Consider the following 17,985-nt stretch of genomic DNA (forward strand, 5'->3'; position numbering starts at 1 on the left):
CTTGTTGTGCATATTAGATTTTGGTGAGCATTAACAGGTGGCCAAAATTAATCCAGAGCTCTTCGCTACACTGTGCAGCTTTGGGGTGTTGAACCTTACAACTCTATCATATTTTGGGGGGGGGGGGGACCTCTGACCCTCTCCATAATTATCCTAGGTAGGGTTTTGCAGTATCAATGAATGAATAAAAAGACAAAAATTTAAAATAAGGACAGCCGTATGCTACACCCCACAGCAAAAATTTTGATGTTTGTCTTTGTTCCAAGGTTTTGTCTACAAGATTGCCGATAAATTTTCTGAATTTCTTGTGCGGGTTGTATGTGCTGAAAAGCAATACGTGGAAAGACAATGATGACTCATTTCTGGTGGGGGCAAGTGACATTTTTCGGTGTCCCTCCTTATGGTAGATTGACGACCCCGACAACTGTCCGACGCCATTGGATATGACGTTCTTCAAGTACAACCCGTCGGTGGCACGGTCACACACATTCATCAATTCGAGGGAAGTGACGACACGCTTCCACCTGCCTCCCGGCACCTACTGCGTGGTGCCCTCCACTTTCGAGCCCAACCAGACGGGAGAATTCCTCCTGCGAATATTCACCGAAAAAAGGAACATTTCCCAGTATGTGACATTCTCTTGACATTCTTTTTGGCTTTGTGTGCTTGCTGCATACAGACATACTGTGCAGTGTATCTGTAATCCTGGCTTTCCATGATTTTATGCCATCTGTATAGGTGTGCTTACTTTTCTTTTCTTCTCTCTATTTTAGTGAACATGATGTACCTCCTGCCATTGTTCCTCCTGCCGATAATGTAAGCACATTATTGGTTTATCCCTAAGCAACTTCTTGTTAGATGGTCTGACAAGACCTTAAACAAGATCATAAAGGGGCCCTGCAACACATTCTGTGAAACGTAGAGAACGTATTTGCCAATAAATGGAATCTTCTCACAATGTTTCCCTAAAATATATATTGTAATGCGCCTTGTATGAAGCAAGTTATGGGTAATGAGATACTGCTACTGCTACACCATCATAACGTTCCCTCTTTCTCATCGTTCAAACTGTGCTCGAAGTGATGACGTTGCACCTGCATGAAACGGTGCTCTTTGTGATCTGTGTGTCACCCCGATAACCTTTTATACCAACATAACCTCACTATTGTGTTGCGACTCGCCGTCGCATCACCCCATCTCGGAAGCCATTTCTCAGTGCCGTGGTATCACAAGATGGCTGATCTGCCTCGTCAGTGATGAAATTTCTCCAGTCCTGCTCTTGCTGAATGCACTGCTTAGTCATAATGTCAAAATAAATACTGCTAATAGCTCTCGTGTTCAAACGATTCAGAAGAAGTCAGTGATTTTAGTATGGTGAAGGAAAGAGCAGGTGGTCATTTGAATGAAACTGCAAGGACTGCTGCAAGTACAGTAATGGTACTAGGCTCATACCGTATTTATTCGAAAATAGATCACTGCTATGCCCACATTTCTATGGGGGTGAAGTGCAATAATATCTGTGTACCGTGCATTAGGTGCATGTTGGAAGAATCCCAGGTGGTCAAAATTAAGCCAGAGTCCCTCACTACAGCGTTCCTCATATTCAAAGCGTGGTTTTGGAATGTAAAACCCCAGATTTTAATTTAGTGTAATATAGGTCAAACTTTATTTTTTACTTTTTTTTAAATGTTACCCAAAATGAGCTGTCGACCTATATTCGTAAACAAAGCTAGCGAAAGTACCACTGCGCCCTCCGTGAAGCCAGTCTAGAGATTCTCCAGATTGGCGTTGAGAAATGCTGCATATCCAAAGCACTCAACGGCACTGAAGACGCTGTTGTTCAGCGTGCCAAGAACACCTGTAAAGCATCCCAGGCATTTCCAATGATGCAGCTTGTGGCATTGACTAGAGAGATATAGTAGTCGAGCTTGCAGTAAATAAAGGTGTGTCATGTACAAAGTTATTTACTTTTTCTAAAAAAATGTCTGTTGACCTATATTGGAATTACTTTTTTGTTTCAGTGAATTCGTTATATTGAGGTTGACCTATAATAGTGTTCAACCTACTTTAGAGTAAATATAGTACATTAACGACAGCATTCTCTAGTAACTAGGTAAGCAGCTAGAATGTTCAAAAGGTGTTGCAGGGCCCCTTTAATGTACTCAATGGCATTTTCATTGTTTCACCTGTATTACTGCTGCTTTACATTTTGTTACAGTTTCGATTCGGCTTCGTATTGCAGTCCCCCACAGTAAGGATTTACTGGGCTATAACCAGTGCGGAGTAAAATGAACTTGTGTCTAGTACAGTCAAACCTCATTTTTAACAGTCATATCCCACATAAAGGTGTAGCTTTGTTATATCTGATGTTCTTTATATCTATGTGTGCATTTGGTAAATGCTGATACCAGTCAGAACCGTGTTAGCTTCGCTTATTTCTGTTTGACAGTTTTCACAGCTCAGAACACACCTTGCAGATGCATTCAACACTGTATCTTGTGTTTTGAGCAAACTACCTCTAGCACTATGTCTTGCTATGTTTACTATTTCTCAAAGTTAAAAGACTCCGTCTGTGGCGGTGTTTTTTGGGTAATATGGTGCAGGCATCATTAACTGAATGAAGAGCCAGAATGTGCTTCATGATCATGAAAAGGGATGAGTGTTTTTATTGTAAGAACATTAAAAGAAGCTCTTGCTTAATGCTGCTTTTTCACTGAAATTCTTCAACAAAAATGTGGGATTATACAAGAAGCACAGTCAAAAAACCAACACAGACTTTGCCTTGTGGCAAACTAAGCCCCTATGTGATGTACAAGGGGCGGCAGCAGCAAAACCAGATAATACAGCTTAATTACAGCAAACAAATGCAGATATACATTGAACTGTTGGTAATAATACAAACACCAAAATGACTATCTACAACTTGCTGGACATGATTATAAAAATAGTGACAAATTCTTCACATGCATGATGAAATCAATTAATTAATCATAGCACTGGTGTATCTGTGTCATTTGGGTTTCCTTTGTAGCTTTATGCTGCAGTTGGGTGGATGACAATTTTCCATTTCATGGTGTTCCTGTGAATGTCACCACAGCCCTTAATAAATTACACAGGTGTAATTTATTAAGGGCTGCTGGTAGTTGATATTTAATTCTTTAACATCCATTCTCTGTCCTACCACTGGTTTGCATCGTTCAGTGAAACACTTGGTATTGTTGCTTCACTGGTTTGTCCAGTTTTCTAGTTGGCAAGAGGCAGAGAACAAGTATATGTCTTTTCCCCCGGACGAACCAGTTAAGAAAAGATGCCAAGTGCTCCACAAAATGATGTGGACCGAAACGTTAGATCTTGCTTGGAGTTTTCAGTGAAAATATTAGCCGTAAGAGCAAACTCTTCTTTCCACATTGTTAGAATAAAAGCATAGATCACTGTATATTGTGGCAGGTTTTGATGACAAACATCTCCATATTGTAGCTGCCTCAGGATGCCTGCTAAGTTGGCATGCCTTGAGCATTGACCAGCTTCAAATCAAATCAAATCAGTCTTCATTTTCTAGTAAAAGAAACAGAACTGGATGGTCATTTTGGACTAAAAGCTGAATTTGACGTGCCCAAAAGACCTCACATGGCAACACCAGCTTGGCACATGATCAAAACATTGTTGTGTCTCTGTGCATGATCAAAAACATAATAGTCATGACTGCATTACAAATAAGTATGTCATTGTGCGCCATAATAACGACAGCAAATGCATATGCAGAAGAGACAAACATGAATTTCTACAAGAAACGGGTGTTTGCAAATGCAAATGCATTTGCATTTGCACTTTTATAATTGCAAAGTGTAAACTAAAGTAACTAATTTGAACAGATGAGATGAACGAACTAGTGAGCTTTAGTTAGTTAATCAGTCATTATCACATAAATTCAGTCTAGTGAAAATGATGTCTCAGCGTTGCCAGTACCCCCCAAAAGTGATAATCTATTTATACTGCACCTTTTTTTAAAATTAGCACAGTCTTTGCTGGAATGCAAAGTCAAGCTATATTGGTAAAATTGCTTCTGGGACACTGATAATGTCGGTCTTAACCCCACACGAACAGTTGGTAAGCCAGTAAAGTTGGAAAAGCAGAAGACGGGTGGTGATGCCATTATAAAGCCCCTTACACTAGCCCTTGACGCCATGAATTTGTACAATGTTTGCTTGGGACTAACTAAAACATTTCACATGCTATAAACAAGAGTCATATTGCATTCTAAACAAAACCAAGACGCAGCCTATTTACAGGCACTCGGGCACCTTCAAGCTGTCTTGGGCTGCCTTTTGCTTGGGTGTTCCTCAACAACACTGTGGGAAATAAAACTGCTTGGGTGGTTGTTTTATTGATTGATCATGAGTTTTGAGAACTTTCTCCACATACAAACAGTTATGTATGTGAAATTCGTGACATAACTTGGTGTACGTACCAACATTGCAGTCCTTACATGAAATTGAAAGAGCAATACCTTTTGTTTTCTCTGTTAGTAATCGAAGTTTCTCCTGCCAAATAAGTGAGAACAGAGTCTTCAAAGAATATTTAATGGCTCTGAAATAATTTAGTGTTACTCTTTAGTGTCTTGCGCTTAAAAAGAGTGCATGGTAAAGTTGATTGCAATGTGATCCCAGGTTCGTGCGAAAGAAGAGGACCCCAGTTCTGATCGTGCTCGGCAATTGCGAGCGCTGTTTGCCAAGATTGCTGGTGATGACATGGAAGTGAACAGCTATGAACTCCAGAAGATTCTCAATATGGTCTTCCGCAAAGGTTGCCCCACGCTGTTACCAGTTTGTTTTGCAGCAGCTTTGAACTTTGCATTACGTGACATATTTGTACTTTGCTATATACACCATTTTTATGTTCATTTACCTTAAATAATTATTCAGCTTTGCCCTTTCATTATCATTGCGCTCTAGTGTGGCTTTGACTAAAATTGCTAATGTAAACTTGTGCACCATAAACTTCAGTAAGGCACATTCAATTCAGTATAAGCGATGTTGTGCCTGTAATCATTGCAGAATTCAGAAATGATTTATATCACATTGGCATGAAAAGAGTATATTTTAGCTACATGTTATTCATTCATAGTGCCAATATAACAACCATCTATTCATTCACATGTTGTGTAGAACTAAAACTGAAGGTACGAAAACATCAAATGTTATTCAATGTTTCATGCTTCAAACTGAATATCACAAAGAGTTTGATGTTATTCAAGGTTTCCTGCTTTAAACTGAAGATCCAGCTCTTTGTGATATTCTTACAGTCTTTACTACAAGACAAATCTTGCGGATACTGTGTTTACTGGCATACCTTGGGTATATTTCATTTCTTGAATGCTTGAAAGTTGTTGGAACCAGGGTTGTGAGTAGAACTGTTTCAACACAACTACATTTCGACCAGTCATCGCTGCACATTATTTCTTATGGACCAACTCCTTAAAGAAAGGTTCTGCATGTTTGCCACTGACTTTTGAACTAAGTATTGAATTTATAGCATTTTCGAACATTTAAGTAAAAGCAGGCAGGTTGCGAGGACAAGCTTTAAGCTAGAGTAGGCTGGCATTGCTTTCTTCTGCTCCCATGAAAGTGTGCCACACACAGAGTGCTTAACTTTTAAGACACTAGAGTTGTAAAAAATTGCTTGGTAGAATTGTGCTGAACATGAGAATCCAGTAGCCTTTGCTGCAAAACTGGCGATTGAAGTTCAATGCTGAATACCTTTGACTGTTTCTTTCTTTTGTCAAATTCTTTATATTTATGAAGACGGAGTGTTTCGAAAGTTATTTTGTTATTTATATGTTAACACTGCAGCCCTGGTTTTAACACTTTCATTTAGATTTGTGCACTCTTTATGTAGGTTTCAGTCAACTTGCTTTCATTCAAACTTGCAGCAACTACATGATTCAGCTTGAACTGATTGGGAGGGTTAATCATCAGTAATGCAACAAAATATGGTTTAAAACAAGAACTTCGGTCAACTGTGTCGACAGATAATGTGCAAAGCATTTTTTTCCTTCTACATAATGCCAAGCGAAATCAGTCTGTGGGTGCAATGCCAGCATGGCTTTTCTGGTTGGGGGGGACGTTGTTGCTCAGCAGTCATCAATAGTTGAGACACTTGTATCACCTTGTAAACAAGTCAGGTGTCAGAAAAAAATTTTGCGCGCTAGCCATGATTTAATGTCACTGCACTAAGCATGCAAATGTGACCGAAGTTCATGTTTCTTTAGCCATCCATATTCAAAAATTGCTTTTTAGCCACATCCAAAGATGACTTTTGAGCCACCTTTGGATGTAGGAGCCAGGTTGTTTTATTAATTGTTTTGCATGGGAAAACAGTGTTTCGTTTGTGATGTCTATGCTAGAATACATTAAAAACATAACTCTTGAAATTACTTGAATTTAGGCCAGATTACAAATTACTTGAGTTTGAATTAATGCAAGTCGACCGCACTTACACACACATTTTTTTAGCGTTGTTTTCATGCATTATGATCAAGGCCATGATAATGTAATGGTTCTATTCCTGTGCTATCTCTATTTACGCCTTAACAGTGATCCTAGTTGTGTTCCGGCCACATTATCACTGAAATCAGTTGCCTCTACATGATGGATGATTAGAAATAAATCGAATCAACTGAAAAGAATCCTTACATTATACCACCTCAGGTTGTGACTCGAAAGTTCTACCACTTTGAGTGGTGCCTTATTGGTCATTCATGATGTGCTTGGCACAATGTTGCATTAATCAAGTTTTCCTTTCTTCACTGCTCACCAACAGCTGCGAAGCATGTAATAGTTTCTGCTACAAGCCATGCTCTGCATAGCTGCAAATTTTTTCATCTGGTATCAGTCACACTTCCCTGGAATGCACGTTTTAGCACTCAAAGTTACAAAACTTTTCCTGAAGAGCAGTTTTTGATGCTAGTTCTTTTGACACAGCATTGATACAGTAATTTTATGGTAATCTGTGTTTCTTCTGACCTTTTGCAATTTTTTGCACTTATCAAGTTTAGCTGTAGTGTACCAACAAGTCCTAACTTCTACTCAACCTTTTATGATACAGTAGGTTGACAGATGCTAGGCCAGAAATTCTGAAAAGCAATTTTCATGCATACAGTGGCACAAAAATATTTAATTGTGGGCAGAAATCTTTAATTCTGGGCAGAAATCTTTAATATGTGTTCTGATCATAGTTGTCACAACCAAATTGTGGTATACAATATGTTTACAAATGCTATGGCCAAAAGCTTCAAAAGTAGTATTCAGTACTAAGTTTTACGATCAAACATTGTATACAAGTTTACAAATGCTGCTGTTATGAATGTTTAAAGCAGTGTTGTGACATATACATTTTATTTTGTCAAGAGTGGTGCATGAATGTGTATACAGAAGTCAGTAGTATTTGCCAAAGAAATGTACCACTTTCCTAAGTAAGGGTAAGATTAGCAGCTCAATAGTTCGTCTTCACTTAACAGAATTATATGTGTAATGAAATTTCCCATAGCACTAGTTTTGCAAGAACATGGTTGAAACCAGAGGAAACACGCAAGATATGATATTTTATATAAGTAGTACTGAAATTTTCTAGCCGTTGAGTTCTGTCATTTTTTCTGGTCTATATATAGGTTAGAGGGGAATCACTCATGCTCTTCTATAGGCGAATAACTTCACTGCTTTGGCAGTAAGCCTTCTCACTACTCTGTCTTCCAGCATTTGCTACAATTTACAAATTTTCAAGGAGAGGACGTGGTATTCCAGCAAGTATGACTGAACACATGAGTATGTGCCATGTGCAGTGGACCACTGATAGCTCGTACCATGCACTGCTGTATTAATCACCTTGACTTGGATGCGACTTGAACTTTTGGATCCTGTCTACTTAAAGGAGTACCGACACACATATTTGAAGTGGCAGAGCCTTGACCGCAAGGTTCTCATGTGTAAAAGGATGACATTTTGCAAGTATAAATCTTGGTAAACAAAAGCTTATTTTAATTTGATACTAAAGTTGGTCTCAAAATGCCAGACCTGTTGTCACCAGTACCACCATGGCACCATGACACATGGAAAGATCTGCTGACATCACATAATAGTAAGGCTAGGTATGATGACATTAATAAAAAAAGTAATAATAAGCATGAGTGCTGTGCATATTTGTCCTGGCTGCACTTACGTGTGGAAGCTGCAGCAATTGCAGGAACAGATGCAAGCCAATGTATCATGACATCCTGGTATATCCACCTCCTGGGTATCGAAAGTGAAGCTTGTTCATAGGAATAAGCGTGTCGTGAAGAATTAGTTAGGGCACTTTGACTCTTGCCAATATATGACAAGTCATAAATGTAATTTCAGTACTCCTTTAAACCACATACTAGTGTGCATGATTGATGGCATTGCACTTTCGTGATGTCTTGTCTTATTAGTCTTTGTTTTATCAGTAGTCCATTGTATATCAGCCTTTAGTAATTTGCATCTTCTAAACCCTTTGTGACCCTGCTTGCCGAGGATTGCACACTCAGATTTGCACTAAACATCACTGTGGCATTGTGATGCACTCGTGTTGACTTGCATTCTATCCTAATAACCTGCTTGCTGTGTTTTTGGTTTTAATTTTTTGACGACCATTTAACCCTTACATTTTCATGGTTTACAAGCATAAAAACGGCTGCTGCATGAGCAGCAAAAATTAATATCTATTATGAACAATTCCTAACTTGTGATAATTGTGATGTGGAATCGTGGCTTATTCACATTGGCAGGGATCCTAACATTTATTCTCAGTGTCCCAGTCATTGCTCATCAGGAGAATCGTACTTGACAAACATATTATTTTACGTAGCTTTTCTCCATACCTGAGCACTGAATCATTGCAAAGTTTGGAACGTTGACACCTCGTGCAGATCTTGAGAAACAAGTTAGAGCTGTACCATAAAAATGCAGGTTTGCAAATGCGATACCTCTTTGCTCCTGATTTTATATTTTGGACATGTCATGTATCATAACAAACACAATTGCATTAATCTCGCCTCCCAACAGCATGCTCTTGTGGCATGCGTAGCACAAGCACGTTTTTCACTTCTATAATGTTATGTGTACATATAAGTTCACTCTTTCCTTTAGTACTTTTTTTTTTAGTTTGTAAGGATGAGTGTCTAGGCTGTCTAGCACAACAGACATGTACACTCTCCCCCTGTGCGCCTGTCCTCCTTGGTTTTCCGTTGTAGCAGTGCGCCGCACGGTGTCAAAGCCACCACCGCCTGAGCAAGATTGCGATTGGCGCCAGTTGCTTAAGTGTCTTGACTGCTTTAGCTCACAATGTAAGTCCTTGTATGGTTCTTCTTTGCACGTGCACACACAGAGACACATGCTAAGGCAATGTTAGGCTCATTGTCTGAGAACATTGGCGAATGCAATACCAATGAAGCACTTGTTGCCTGCCTCGGGCAAGTCGCAAACTATGCTTGGGAGCACTGGCCCCGCCTCCTTGCAGCACCTCCACTCTCGTACGCTTCATACCACGCTTCTTCTTCCTCTTTCTCTCTTCTATGGCTTCGCTTAATTCGTTGCATTTAGTGGTAGAGCTACACTCCGGACAAATCTGAAATGCTGGACTGGCTCTGTTGGCATTCACCTTGATATCTCTAAAAGGGCTGACACATTGTGCAGTCACACTTGATTTGAGTTGCACTTATAAAGGTTCATGATGGCAATAAGTCTAATGAGTCTATAACATGTTATCATATTATATTGTAAAAATCAAGTTCTCTGTCACATTATGTCATTGGGGCACATGAAATTACATTGACAATGGCTAGTTTAGGGTCTGTGAAGTCAGCTACTCCATTTATTTTGAATAACTGAACCTGGAAATTAATCCTGATGTTGGGTTAAATGCCACTGTCCATATCTTCATTAGTGGCCTAGTCACTTAGAAACTGTCGGTTGAAGGCATGTTTACAGTCTAAGTTTTTATTTTTGTTCATGGTAGCTGTCCATGGCTTACATCATTTCCTTATGGTGCGTTATGGTCAATTTTAGTACAGAGTTAGTTTTTCTGGCATGTTTTATTTATTGCCCCCTATCAAGAAATGGCAAGTGTGAAATCACGCTTAAATGTAAGCTCGTTTCAGTTTATTGCCAAAGTAGAGCGAAAATTGTCATAAGCGAGTCTAAGTGAAGAGTGAAATTGAGTTGTTTTTCTCGCTGTTTTGTTGCAAAACCTTCCCTTCTCCATTGTCTCTCCATGCTCGTTTTGGGCTCTCACCAATGCCCATTGCACCACTCAGCTCCCCAGGAAAATGGTGACGATGACGGTAAGCGGGCAAACCTTCTGCAGTGTGTCGTGTGCATGGGCTGTCATCCTTCACTCTTGTTTCCGCCACGTTTTCGAAATATTTTGGCCCACCCAAATCTCCTGTTCGTCTCGCTCCCCTCATGATGTTGGCTTCAAGTATTGTGTGTGTGTGTTTGTGTGAGTTGTTTATTCGAGCCATGTCTTAGTTAACTATGATGCCTAAGTATGACATCGCATAACTTTCTCTCTCTGGATACTAGGATCTATCTTTTTGGTCCACACGTTTGACGCAGTTCTTCTTGCCAAACATCAACTCGAGCATTAACGGTGTGGCCTGTGAAATTTTTATAATCTTACAAAATGTTGGGCCACATTTTTACTGACTGAGTAAAGGTGGCATATTGGCGTTCTTTTTTTTTGGGGGGGGGGGGGTGAGGGGGGGCTAACATAAATTCATATCAAATCCAAATAGCTCACTATAGTGAGTCTTGTATTTTTTACACAATTTCCACATGCATCTAAAGGCACACTACCAGCTGTAATTGGCAGATTACAAGGCCTTCAGCTAATTCACTCTCAGAGTCCTGTAAGAAGTAGCATTGCTTTTTTTTTTCATTCTTTCAAAATGTACTCCCAAATGTTAAACTTGAAGGACATGCATCAACCATTCATACTGGCCCTGATATTCACCAACAGTATTCTGATGGTTCAGACTGGTAGAGGCTTTCTAGCTTAATCATTAATTTGTATGTATACCTCTTAAATTGCATATGTTCTGTACACGAAATCACAGCATTGATTTATAACACTACTGTACTCTGTTGAAAGCGTTTTGTTGGGGCATCTTTCAAGAGATTTGTATGTACAGTTACTGTGCCTTGTAGCAGCTGATATTTGTAGGAAATGCACGTAATCTTTTAACAATTACCTGTAACATTGCCTTGTGGTTATTCTGGTTTCTGTTCTGAGTTGGGTTTTTGTGCATATATCTGAGTGTGCATTGCCTTGGAAGTGTGCTAATTTGTTAAGACCACCTCCTTAACAAATTTTCTGAATGCATTATTAGATTGAAAAAATAATTGATAATGCAACTATTAATCACCACATAGCCCCTTATTACATCATTATACCAGCCCATTTTGCACGCTCTTGGCTAAAAGTATGTGAAATAATTTTGATGAGCAGTTCTTGCCCCATGGGTAATTTGGAAACGAGTTCATGCATCTTTTTGTCTTGCTTACTTTTGTAATTTTCTGTTGGCAGAAATTCGGTCTGAGCAGTTTTCTCTGGATGTGTGCCGGAGCATGGTGGCACTCATGGACGTATCCTTTTTTTGCAGTTGTACATTAAAGTACTATCATGGAGCGTATTGTGTGGTGTTGCACAGTGTTGTGAGAAGTGGGAGCCGAAACGGTGGGAGCACAACCGCGTTTGTGCTTGTGAGTTTGTGAGTTTAGTTCCCACAGGCGACACATTATCTTTTTGTCCACTTTCGTTTCCCTTTCTTTGTTATTTTCTACATTTCAATTTCATCTGTGCATAACTTCCCCGATGCATTCTTTGGCTTCATTGTTTGTTGGTTCCATATGCTCACAAGGTGCCCCTCCTTCTCTTGACATATGTGCATGGTGTTTATTTTTGAGAAGTAGCAGAAACGTACCATCATGTATCTTGAAACTAAATTTATCCAGTTTCCCTGCAAATTCTGTTGTTTCTATAGTAGTAGCATTTCCTCACCTTCTTGCGTCACCTTTTTGCTATCCTTCCCCCCTCCCCCCTCTCTGCTGTATTGGAACTAAAAGAGTGGCAAGGGTGTTATTCACTTGTTTTGCAACTGTGTCGGTTAAACCCATCCTCTGCCACCTTTCCCATTCTATCTGGCTTCCCTCTGCACTTGCACGTTAGTAGAAAGGCAAGTCCTGCAGTTTCTGCAATGCTTTTGCGGGGGGATCACTGATAATTACAGCTCTCAAGAGGTTAATGTGGCAACACCAAGGGAGCTCCAGAGGGCATTCTGAATATTTGACGCAATGAAAAGGTCCAAGTGAATTCTGTGAACCTTCTTTCCTTTCTGCCACGCTCCTTCCATGTATGTGCACACTCTGAATCACCCCCATTGTGGCATACAAGACAGCAGCAACAGCGGCGGCGGTGGCGGGAAACTTGAAGGAAAAGGCAAAGAAATCTTTGCTTTAAAACAAGGGAGGAAACTTGAGCCACACGAGAAGTAAGGGTAATCATAACGTAGTTTGGTTAGGACGATAAGGGGTGGTCACAGTTCTCATAGAAACCAGCTCAGTAATATAAGCTAGTACTGTCCAAGCACATAGCAAGACACAAGCAAGGTGGAATTAATAGGCAACAGTTTGTCCCATAGGATTCAAACGTGCCCAGTCGTCACAGCAGCCATGGCAGCAAGATGGTGAAGGAACGAAACATACTTTTGCCTTTTGCAGTCACCAAATGTTGCCATTCAATGCACTCGCAAGTCACCCAGAGTGCATGTGGCACCAGGGGTGGTCAGACATGCTGTCATTTTAACTTAGCAGTACCCGCTGTGGTTGCTTAGTGGCTATGGTGTTGGGCTGCTAAGCATGGAGGTCGCGGGATCGAATCCTGGCCACAGCGGCCGCATTTCCATGGGGGCGTAATGCGAAAATGCGTGGGTACTTAGATTTAGGTGCACGTTAAAGAACCCCAGGTGGTCCAAATTTCCGGAGTCCCCCACTACGGTATGGCTCATAATCAGAAAGTGGTTTTGGCATGTAAAAGCCCATAATTAAATTTTTCTTTAATTTTAACTTATCAATGTGGAATGCAGCTATGTTTAGATTAGTCTTTGCCATTTTAAATTGCCAATGTGGCATACACACTAATCACATGAGCAACTTCTATGATTTTTTACAGCAGAGGTCAAATGCTTATTTTGCCAGCAGTTTGCCATTTTCCTTGACTCTTTCTTTCACGCTCAGGACGACCATTCAGGAAAACTTGGACTGGATGAGTTCAGAGCTCTCTGGATCCTAGTTAGGACCTGGAAGGTGCGTTTTGTGAAGAAAGCTCACTGTCTATGGTTTACATCATTGTTGTGCATGTTCTGGCTGCAATTCAAACATTTGCTTCTTTATTTTTGTGGCACCACTTTCTTTTAAACTACAATAATGCTGCAACCACAATAGACTGATTTCACCACATTCAAAGCACATGTGCAATGAGTTAACTAGCACAGCACGATGACGGTAGCGCTTACCACTTTCTTGCTGTACTGATAATTTAATTGTAGATATTTCCTGTGAATTTTAGGAGGAAGTTCGGTGGGCTCTATCTCCTCAACCCTGCTTCTATTGTAGAATCTTTTTATTCTCAGCTCTCTGCCTTTTTATTTCGTGGGCTGAGTGGGTTTGTCATATTACAAACGCATCTTTTTACCATTTTCGCTCTTTGCCCCGGTGAAGATTACTACTATTGGCACGGTTTGCAGCAGCGATGTTGCTGTGAAATACGTTGTGACATTAGACTATGTGTTACCGCATTTATTCGAATCTAGGCTGACTTCGACTCTGTGGCAACCCCTGGAATTTGGAAAGTCAGAAAATAAAAATAAAGTACAATAACATAAAAGCTTTTCTTGTATGTAAGCCAAACAAAAAAATATTGGCCACCTATTACGCTTCTTGGTAATGCGATCTTTGAGCGTAACTGCTGCCTTATTTCCGCAACAGGCAACCGCATACGGAATACGCAGTGCGAGATGGTTCTGCATTCGAACCATCTGCAATCCGAACGCTGCAATCCGCCGCTACCGAGCAGGCACTCCAGCGACGTGCCATTGCGCTATCATATAGTGGGTCACCGCCGCGGAGAGGGGTGGGTGATTAGCAATTATTATTTAATGTTTCTTCTGAAGTGGGACGAGGAAACAGATGGAAAATAGTGGTATTGAGTAGAGGTCACACACTCATTCACTCACAGACAGAAGGCTTCAGTGTGGCTGCACAAGGTTGGGATGGGAAGTAGAAGTAAGGGGATGAAACGCTATAGCTGCCTTTCGAGTCACTGCAATGGCACTGCGCCAGGTAAGGAGAGGTATAGGGCAAGAGTTCAGGCGGGAGAAGGACAACCAGGCGGAAGCACTGCCAGAGGCGGCAAATGCCACCGAGGAACATGCCCCACAAACGGGGAAGCGAGAGACATGGCTGAGAATGGTACAGCCACACGATATGGAGACGGAGGAACGGAGAGCCATGGATCATGTGCAAGGCGGCAAGGACTGCCCACTGCCGGCACCGTGGTAGTGCCACGACAGTGGCAGAAGGGACGGCAAGGGCGGAGTGGAGGGTAGCAGTGAGAGTCATCACAATAGTAGCACTGCGCGAAGGAAGGGGCAAGAGGATAGGCGAGAACACGTGATCTGGCTTTGGAGGACAAGGGGAGAGCAAGACTTGCGCCATGTGCGAGAGATGGCAGCAGGAGCGCATGCAGCTACAGCAGCGTGCGGATGATGGCCTCGGTTACGGCAAGGCTGACGGCGACGCGAAATGCAGGAACGGGTGCCAAAGAGCTGCACTCTAAAGAAAGTACCATATTTATTCGAATCTAGGCCGATCATTTTTTTTTTCATATAATCATATTCCAAACACTAGGGTCGGCTTAGATTCTAGGATTTTAAAGAACACGCCAGTTTTTCATTGAAACTACTAAATATGGTGCATAGCTAGCACCATCTAGAAAAGTCAGTATCGCAGCCGCTACTAGCCTGTCAGTAGCCAACCGTACACAAGCGAGGTCGCCATTTTGACCTGTGTCGTGTCGGCCGTATCGGTGTGCGGCGTGGTGTTATCACAATGGCACCAAGCAGGAGACGCCACTGCAGTGCCGCTTTCAAGCGAAAAGTTGTGATAGCCACAGAGGCACCGTTGAACCTTCAAGCCGGGCGGGACTTCAGCATCGACGAGAAAAACGTCCATTGTTGGAGGGGACAACGACAGCAGCTTTTTACGTGCGCCACAACGAGGATGGCATTTAGAGGACCAAAGAAAGGCCATTACCATGAAATGGAGACAGTTTTGGCAGACTTTGTTCGGACGCAGAGAGCAGCTGCGCCCTTCCAGTGACAAAAGAAGTGCTCCAAATGAAAGCTAGGGAACTTTCGAGGGAGCGAGGCCTAACGCCAAAGGATTTCAAAGCCAGCCAGGGCTGGCTTCAGAAATTCATGATGTGCTTCGGCTTCAGCCTCTGACGTCGCACTTCAGTCACCCAGAAGCTGCCAAGCGATTTCGAAGAAAAGCTGATAGCTTTTCAGCGCTACATGCTGCGAAAGAGAGATGCGGCAGGCTACAACCTTGGACAAATCGGCAACGCCGACCAGATGGCTGTGTATTTTGATATAGTGCACTTTTTGAAGGTGACAGTGACAAGGAACACAGCGACGACGATAGTGAATGAGCTCTGCACGTTCAGATTCAATAAATGCTGTTTGCATTTTGTGAATGCTGTCCTCACTTTTATTGTTCGGCCTACATCGGAGGTAATATATATATTTTTTTGACTTCGGACTTCAGGGGGTCGGCTTAGAATCGGTGTGGGCCTAGTAAATACGGTATTTGAATGCAAAAGGAATTAGCATGCAACATTGTTGAGATTTTGAGCGTTCAGATTGCCCACATTATTAGATTATCCTTACCGTGCCGGCATGACCCACTCCACTACCTGACCAAGTAGACAGGTCACAGGGAAGAGATATGTCGAAGGCATGTCGAAGCGGGCAGGTGTCTCAACTTGTTCCGTGCCGCCTTGCATATTTGCGACTTCCTTAGAACTTCACTGTATGATTTATGTTGTTGCAGGCATTTCCAGTTCCTTTTCTGACCGCATAATATCGGCAATACTTTTTCCACCTTCTGTCATCGACCTTTCTGGGGTCGGCAGTGCCTGGTGGTTGCAGCCAAACCACATCCTCAAATCTAAGCCGACCCCAGACATCTGTGTCTTATATTTTTCGAAGAAAAGTATCAATGTACATTCAATTAAACGCTTTAACAATGTACATTATGGTCTGCTGTTAAAGGGAGCACCCATTTACTGCCATATATATTCAAATGTAAAGTGAGACTTTTTCTGTTCCAAAATCCTTAGTCTGTCACCCCCTCCCCCCAGTATGTGCAGGGCTCATAGGTTCAGTTGCTCTTTTAATGTGGCAGCAGTGCCATATTTGTGGCAATCCAGTTCTTAAGTGGTGGGGCAAGATTTGCCATTACACCAACACAATTACAATGCCATCGTAATTGACATTATGCCAATACAAAATAATTGTCATCACGGAGACATCGAGAGAATGAAGCACTGGCTCGATAGCTGGTGTTGAGCAGTTGTGGAACATGCTAGAAAGTAATAAACGAGGAGAAAGGGGGTTAACCGAGGGGCCCGATTTTTATTAGTCATATCATAAGAAGCCAACAAACACTGACACCAAGGACCACATAGGGGAAATTACTTGTGCTTAATAAATGTAACGAAGAAACGATAAATTAATGGAAAATAAAGTGGATGAAAAAACTACTGAAGATTGTGGGTTCGGTTCCCACCTGCGGCAAGTTGTTTTTTCATCCACTTTAATTTCCATTAATTTATCGTTTCTTTATTTCATTTATTAAGCATAAGTAATTTCCCCTATGTTGTCCTTGGTGTCAGTGTTTGTTGGCTTCTTATGATATGACTAATAAAAATCGGGCCCCTCGGTTAACCCCCTTTCTTCTCGTTTATTACATAACGAGGGTCTCGAATCCGGCAACATTGATGCCTTCAGGTAGCATATGTGAGTTTATTGACCAGTTGCCTTCACCCTAAAAAGATCACGTTCTCGTGACGCCTGCGGCAAAAAAGATGTTCCACGTCCGCCGCCAAGGTCTGTGAGTGGTGGCGCTGGCTAACACTCCCAGGGCTCTACTAGGACACATAAATACCTAAGAAAGTGGCTGGGAAAACGGCGCTGTGGTAGCTCAATTGGTAGAGCATCGCAGGCGAAATGCGAAGGTTGTGGGTTCGGCTCCCACCTGCGGCAAGTTGTTTTTTCATCCGCTTTAATTTCCATTAATTTATCGTTTCTTTATTTCATTTATTAAGCACAAGTAATTTTCCCTATGTTGTCCTCTGTGTCAGTGTGTTGGCTTCTTATGATATGCTAGAAAGTAGTGTTTTACAGGATACATATATTTTATGATGTTAGAACTGTTATTCACTTTATGACTGATTCTGGTGAACTTCCTTTTTCGTTTCAGAATGTCTTCACTGCATTTGACAAAGATGGATCAGGCTTTTTGAACACGTTCGAGCTGAGGGCTGCCTTGAATTCCGCCGGTGAGGACCTAACTATGTCTAAACTTGCTGATGTGAAATAGTTGCAATACACTAGCATCCTTAAGTCGCCTGCTAAATTTATTTAAAGAGAGTGTTAATTTGTGTTTTTGTGGTTTTATATACTGATGGTCACGGGGACTCTAACTTTTTCTGAAATGTGTTTTGTTACATCTGCTTATGAAAAACAGCATGGGTATATTTCATTAACCTTCATAGTGATATACCATGGTATCTATGTGCAAGTATAATATATAATGACTGCTGGTACCACTGGCATAATTTAGCAATAGATGA

General features: G+C 41.4%; 1 protein-coding gene across 7 annotated transcripts in view; it reads left to right on the top strand.

Annotated features, from left to right (window-relative positions):
- LOC142588484 (calpain-B-like) overlaps positions 1-17,985 on the top strand; it is a 154,980-nt gene that overhangs the window by 120,368 nt on the left and 16,627 nt on the right. For 4 of the 7 annotated variants that reach the window (XM_075700278.1, XM_075700276.1, XM_075700274.1 and 1 more), the window contains exons 11-18: positions 408-625; positions 774-816; positions 4,668-4,803; positions 9,266-9,358; positions 10,328-10,354; positions 11,599-11,657; positions 13,308-13,376; positions 17,613-17,691. In XM_075700278.1, coding sequence (XP_075556393.1) covers positions 408-625; positions 774-816; positions 4,668-4,803; positions 9,266-9,358; positions 10,328-10,354; positions 11,599-11,657; positions 13,308-13,376; positions 17,613-17,691 — 724 coding nt within the window. The remainder of the gene's footprint in view (positions 1-407; positions 626-773; positions 817-4,667; positions 4,804-9,265; positions 9,359-10,327; positions 10,355-11,598; positions 11,658-13,307; positions 13,377-17,612; positions 17,692-17,985) is intronic. The other 3 variants (XM_075700275.1, XM_075700279.1, XM_075700280.1) reach the window with 3 other exon arrangements.

This window comes from Dermacentor variabilis, chromosome 7, assembly GCF_050947875.1.
Source record: "Dermacentor variabilis isolate Ectoservices chromosome 7, ASM5094787v1, whole genome shotgun sequence".
NCBI lineage: Eukaryota > Metazoa > Arthropoda > Arachnida > Ixodida > Ixodidae > Dermacentor > Dermacentor variabilis.